The 7,280-nt window shown below is 37.5% G+C and overlaps 1 protein-coding gene across 1 annotated transcript; it reads right to left on the reverse strand.

Annotated features, from left to right (window-relative positions):
* Nucleotides 1–66: 66 nt before the first annotated feature.
* LOC149027996 (Calcium-dependent phosphotriesterase superfamily protein) lies at nt 67–7,280 on the reverse strand. Its single transcript, XM_089167610.1, is given in 5 exon segments — nt 67–1,002; nt 1,257–1,424; nt 3,733–4,008; nt 6,666–6,904; nt 6,906–7,280. Coding segments are annotated over 5 exon segments (1,173 nt in total). The 5' UTR covers nt 6,996–7,280; the 3' UTR covers nt 67–602.

Consider the following 7,280-nt stretch of genomic DNA (forward strand, 5'->3'; position numbering starts at 1 on the left):
ACAGAGTGGATCTAAATTCATTTATGATTTTTTTTTTTTTTTTTTTGGGGGGGGGGGGGGGGGCACATTACTCATGACTAGCGTGAAATGTCTTGAAAATATCAGTCCTTCACGGAAGAAAAAGAAGAATATCACAGGCAAGAAACGCATTTCTCAAAAGTGGTTGAGAAAAAAGAGGAGGACCAAGGGCTTAGAAGTTAGAGAACTCTGTCAGAAGTTAAGGATAATACAATTCATGATCTTTAACTTAGATCTCTTAAACGGATAAGACAACAGCATTCTCATTATCTAATTGGATAACAAATTTCATTTTATCTTTTCCTTTTTTAAATGTATAACTCTATCAATTGTTTTCCTCACTATGTTGTCTCAAGTCTGACTCTGGTTAACTTCAAGTACTAGCCGATGCAGATGACTCTCCTGACCAGATTCTCCCCATTTTTTTATTTTACTCAAGTCAAATCCTGGTTTTACAACCATTTATGAGAGGCAACGAAATTTGTAATCTAGTATAATTCCAGCTCATACAAGTAATAAAGGGAGAGAGCAACTGTAAGACTGCTATCCTGAACCCAGTGTATCCTCTGAACTCAGTTGGCTCATCACAACTGGTAAACTGCTATAAAAGGCATCAAGACACTCCCCATCCACAATTTTCCATCCTTTTCCTCAACTTCACTGACTGCCCTCACCACCTTGCCTTGACTATCCTCCAAGATCTGCATGAGTTTCCCATCAGAGCTGTACTTGACAACCCCTGCATGAAGCCAACCTCCAATGGTTGACAAATACTGATACTTGGCAGAAATAGGGAGCCTAAGCAAGAATTTCCTGAGTTTAGGGTAGCAACTGCATATATGGCTGTACAAAGATCGACGGCAATGAAGTGCAACCCAGAATTCACCATTCTCATTGGTTCTCACATTGTCTGGGAATCCAGGCAAGGTTACAAATACTTCTGATGTCCCTGTTTTCTCCCCTTTCAGCCAATATCTCATTAACCTAAGGCAGAAACAAGAATGCACAGTTGGCATAGATAGAGTTTGTAACTTCAATTGACGAGTACGTTTAAAAATCTCATAGGCCTCCTATGGCAAAACAACAATCATCAGAAGAGACTCCCAAACAGAAAGAACAAACACACACACACACAAGAGGGAAGCCAACCAGTTGACCTCTAGCCATTTTAGACAAGACAAATTGATGGGTCATCACTGACATTAAAAGAACATGCATTTTAATTAGGTAGAAGTTACCTGCCAGAAGCGCATTCACAAAAGATGAAGAAAGAACCATCCTTACTCAAGGTCAAACCATTTGGAAATTGGACATTACGAACAAGGACAGTGGTTTCCTTTGTAATTGGGTCATACTTTAAAACTCTCCCACTATCCTCTGCAGAAAAAACCAGCTGCATGAAATTCCTACAACACACAGCATGTAAGAAAACTGACATGGGATATAAAATAAACCAAAGCTAAGAATAAGAGACTTCAACACAAAGACACCGACACACACATACACGGATGCATCTTGTCATAAGTCATAAAACCAAAAGTGGTAACCTTCTTTTGATTCACCTTGTCTTATTTCCAATAATTCTTTGAGTCAAGGATAAAAAAGAACTTCTAAATAATTTGAAAGTGACTTACCATTATGTCATTCTCAAAAACTGTCATTTTCTCACTCACTTTTCGAGTACACATGTGGAAGGACAGGATTTTATCATCATGAATAGAAGTGTATTATGTTAAAAGGGTAAAATAATAACGCTACATCATTTTCACCGAATTGGGCAACAAGAAAATTTTCCATGTATATGTATGCATGCTCGCATATATATACATTGGATTTCTTGTTGACAACCTTCAAGGTGTCAATTAATTAGTAACCTTATTCTTGCCCTTTTAAAATAAGATAATAACCAGAATTAAATCCTATTACTCCACATGAGTTCTCAAAAAGCATGTGAGTTAGTGATAGATTTTGAAAATGATATAATGATAAGTCACTTTCAAATTATTTTTATCGTTTTTTACCCTTGACTTAAAGAACTTTTGGGCATAAGAGTAAGACAAAGGACAACCAAAAGAATGTGAATTGTTCAAAACACGACATAGAGGTTCGGGAGGGGGGGTGGGTGTATACATATGCATATATATATATATATATATATATATATATATATGAGAGAGAGAGAGAGAGAGAGAGAGAAAGGGAGGGAGAAGCAACTCAACAAAAAATCTCTACACCATGGAGTTTTATCACAAGAATTGTCAAAAAGCGTGTGGATCCCTTTAGTGGACCATAAACTAATGTTGAATCCCCTTAATGCAATATAATACATATGGGTACCAAGCAAACTAACACCGTTAGCCGCCATTAAGTATATTCAAATTTCAAACAGGAAGGGACGAAAGTGTCTCTCAGGTTATTTAATAGATTGTGTTAATATATAATTTTAAAAAGAGATAATTGGTCATTAAGCATTAAATTATATATATATATATAATAACACTATGTATTAAATAACTTGAGGGGCATTTTGGTCTTTCAAAGTTTGAAATTTGAATATACTTAACGGCGACTAATGGTGTTAGTTTGGTTATATTGCACCAAAGGGACCCAACATTAGTTTGTGGTCCACTAAGAGGACCCACATGTAAAAAACTCAAAAATCTAAGATTTGGTTAAACAAACATGTAAGTAATACAAATAATAGATTCGCACCATACAGAAAAACGAAACCTAGGGGTGGGCCTTGGTGCAATGGTCAGTGGACCACAGTTGTAGCCTAAGGTCAAGATACTGAAACAGCCTCTCAGCAAAAATTGATGGGGAAAGGGTGTGTAGAAAAATCCCCCCTCCCCCCACCCCCAAAAAAAAACAGGTTCACCTTTACAATAGGATGCAACCTCCAATCAAGCATACTAAGTGCTACAGTGTCCAAGAAGGGACAATGGAATTGGAGAGCAAGAGAGCATGCATGTTCAGGACATCATTTCCTACCAAAGTGCCTCAGCTAGGTCAGAAACAGCACATCCAAGCAGCTCTAGCCCAAAAACCAAAAGGATAAGTTCAAAATTTTCCATAGGATTAAATAAGCATTACATAGGCAAGGAAGACTACACCCTACAAGTCAATTAGAGACCAAATACATTACTCACCATGTGAACAAGAAGAAACACCTGAAGAAATTAGAGAGGAACCAGGAAGGCTTCCCCATTGGCAGACTTGGTTCTTCCACATGGCAAGGTGTACAGGCAGAAATTTTGTGGACAGCCATAAGTTCCCCTATTCACATGTCAAGTTTCAACTATAACAAAGTCTTTCACATTGCAAAATGAAGCACTGAAAAATTCTGGACCACCTAGAGGGTGCATGGAAATACAGGGGAGGCCAAATGGCTAAATTCAATAGGTTGCATAATGATCCATGAGGCAAACAAGATCCTGAGCAGATCAGTCTATCCATTCCATTCATGAATGAAGTCCCCTTTTCTCCACTTTTTCAGATAAAGCCAAAACCGAAATCATTCTTGATATTGAATTCCAGAAAATATTCGAATACATATATATAGAAAGATAGATAGATAGCTTTTCTCCACTTTTTCAGATAAAGCCAAAACCGAAATCATTCTTGATATTGAATTCCAGAAAATATTCGAATATATATAACTCAATAGTTGAACTAGCTGAATTGACAGCTGAATTCATTATGGAAACAGCATACCTCCTCTGGAATTTGTTGCTGCTGTCTGTAAAGTAGACATTTCCTTCCTCATCAATATCCAAATCATTTGTGAACCTTAGTGGAACCCCTTCTGCCTCTGATGCAAGTGATGTTGCCAGTCCACCTTCTGGCCCTACTTTCATCAACCCATAGTATGCATCAGCAATATACAGTTCCCCGGTTTTCTTGTCAAATCGAAGCCCTAAAGGTCGGCCACAGATGTGTTCATTCTTCAAATAACTTGAAAACAATGGTTTTGTGCTACATAGTTCTGACCTACACAAAAATAAAAGACAGGAAGAACAGAATTTAAAAGTGATAACTATTAAGGGACAAAGGCTCAGAAAAAGATCAACTATCAAGAATTCAATAGAAAATCAAACTTGTTTCGGAGCATTGTTTCCATTTCTAGTATACTAAAATCAGTGCAGAAGAGTGAAACAAAGATGGTCAACAAATACCATGGATTTCAGAGTAAGAATGGCATTCTGTTCTTGTTCAATTGGGGGGCTAAACCAAATAAACCATACGGAAAATTGGCATCTTATCCATTGGATCACCAGGATATGAAGACTTGATACCTTGAAACAATACTATGTCAGGACTAAATTCTAGACACATTGATTTTTCCTTTTTATTGGTTTGGAGGGCCATGGGCAGGGAATCAAGGGATTGGAGTGGAGAAATACCAATAGTCATAAGACTCAGAACTTCACCTGATCACCTCAATGACTAAAGTTCAAATTTCATTTATTCCAGTCATCAATTTTTTCCTTTTTTTTCTTCTTTTTTGGAATCATAATTTGGAAATCACTAAGTAAGTTTGAAATGGCCTTGAGTTCGATCCAATTCCAACCAGGTCAAATTCCCATCCAATGAGGAAAAAGTGCAGAGATCTAGCCACATACAAACTTGTATGAGAATGCTTAATGTTTTGACACAGTTAGAGTAGAAAATGCTTCTGCTAAAGATCGCCGGTATGCATTCCTACTCCCAAAAAAAAAAAGTTATTAACAGTCGGTGCTAACAACATCAAGAGATATCAAATAAGTCAACATGAATTTCCATTTTCCATCACCAAACAAAATTTTATTTTTGCACACCAGTTCCTTGGACTTTGTATGTTAAAACATCAAACAGTATTTATCCAATCCAACATCTTGGATAAACCATGACCAAAATGACCACGTATACAGTCAGATTTGAGATTTCAATTACTCGACTCGTCAAAGCATGTGAACCGCACACTCTCAACTTGGTTGAATGTCAAGGCCATGGTAAAGTATGAAGGTTGCTAGAAGGGTATTTTGGGAATGTCATCCAATAGCTCAAACTATTAATGTTATTGGGTTTGTAGATGAGTCCAGAACAGACCCGATGTTGACAACTTATTGAGGAATCTACACGAACACTAGAAAGGTTGTTGTAATCACAAACTTGATTAGAGCTGAAACGTACCAGAGTTACTTTCTTTAAGGTATTTAGACACCCCAATTTGTGTAATACAAGTATCAAATGTGTCTTCACCCCAAGATTAGTCAACCAAAACCTTTAAGGTTACACCCCATAAAGGTTACATGTAATCAGGTTGTTTTCACCGCTTAACAAAAAGACAACAAGGGGGGTGAGAGAGAGGATGAGGAAAAATTCATTGTAAAAAATGAGCTCAAAATGGGTTTATATAGAGTCTGAACGGCTGTGAGTGAAAGCGTAAGATCACCTCCCTTTGTGAAGGTACCTATTCAGCTCAACTCCCTACAAGAACATACCTATTCAGCTCAACTCCTTAAGGAAAAGTGCCTCTCTAATGGCATCTCCACACTTCCAACCAACAGTGGGCTTTCCGGATTAGGGCCCATGACAAAATGGGCTTTCCGAATCAAAGCCTATGACCTACGACCCACATCCCCAAGTCATACATAAATATTAATATATTAATTAATATATGACAATATAACTCTGGTTGGGTCACACCAGGGTTTAGGCTTGGTTCACGTTGCACATGGGTTTGCACCGTACTCCATAAGTGCGATTCTTAATCCCAAAGATATATTACATATGTCTTTACTATATATAAACGATATAATAAGCTCTTTTCTGCCCAATATGAGACTAAAGTTTCTGTTATAGAAATTATAAGATAAAAGACATAATTAAAACATATATTTTAAAAAAAATAATATACATAAGTTATAAACATTTTTGAACACTAGACCATCATGTCCCATCACTGTGCACGGCTAGAAAGACTTTTGGCTAAATATAGAGGAAGAGGGTTCCCCCTGACACTATTGTAGGAAAATCTCCTACAATAGCAATTCAATAATGACAATTAGCAATGTAAAGGATAAGCCTCTGAATTCAAATTCAAATTCAAATCCACCATAAATCTATTCTCGATTGATCTTATCTCCAACCAATCAAGAAGAGTTTGAGTCAGGGTTAAAGTGTCAAACAAGTTGTAGAGTTTGATTGTAAACAAGTTGTAATTCAAATTCAAATATTCGAATTGTAATTCAAATAATATTAATATACATCTCCCACTCACGAGTTTGAGTGTGGAAGAAGAATTCTCTCTAAATTGAGTTCTCTCTCAAACGAAATTTTAAATAGCAATACCTTACTGAACCATCTTCTTCAATTATCTACTTGCAGGGCTCCAGATTAAATATTCCACCTGATTGAAACTTTAGCTGTTTGTTAGTCTATGCAAATCGTCAAACATAGCAAGACGTACTTCAGTCCAAAATATTTATCTGGTTTGTCATAGTAGTCTAGATCTACCGGGGTGCAATTTCAACATCTTCAGACAGGTTTCAGCAAGAAAAGAATGCTAGCTAAGGCAAGTAAGCTGGAGGTCAGAAAAAGAAAACCCATTTTTTCAAACTCGAGTGATACAAATAATTCAACTTTAAAAAGTGGATCCAGCTCACCTATTGGGAGAAGTAAAGGCAAAATCAGTCCATGACTCGCCGTTCCAGAAAATTATCCGACCATCTGCAACTCCAGTGTAAGGCCCACGACCTAGGGGGTCAAAAGCGATGCTCTCGGGGCCTTGAACTTGGTTCAGGAACTTAATCTCCGACTTCTGCAAGTGATTTTCAGTATCTTTTTCGTTTGAGCGCTGAAACCAGGGAGTCAAATCGACCTTGTAGGTCTCGAAATCAGGGAAGGTCAGAGATAGCGCTGTGCTTGAAAGGATCTATTCCACAGTAAAGAGCCAAAAGGAGGAACAGCCCCCCAAAGATTCCAGTCGGCTTCATTGCCTGAATTGAGCTCTAATAGAGCAGGAACGAAGGGGGATCGAGTCTTTGAGAGAGATAGCTAAAAAGGTTTCTGACTTATAAGTGTTCTAAGCTTGGATCGAGCAGCTTTATACATCAAGGGAAACTTCAGGCTTTAGCTACCATTCTTGGTAAGTAAATCAAGCCGTCCTCATAGATTCATAGTAGATAGCGTGGTCAGGTAGAAAGCCTGTTTATGACCCAGAAAAAGAAAAAAAAGAAAAAGAAAAGGTAGAAAGCCTGTTGAAGTTCTGGTTGAAATGT

The sequence above is a fragment of the Hakea prostrata genome, chromosome 1 (assembly GCF_041222555.1).
Source record: "Hakea prostrata isolate BN-2017 chromosome 1, UWA_Hpros_2, whole genome shotgun sequence".
Classification (NCBI taxonomy): Eukaryota; Viridiplantae; Streptophyta; class Magnoliopsida; order Proteales; family Proteaceae; genus Hakea; species Hakea prostrata.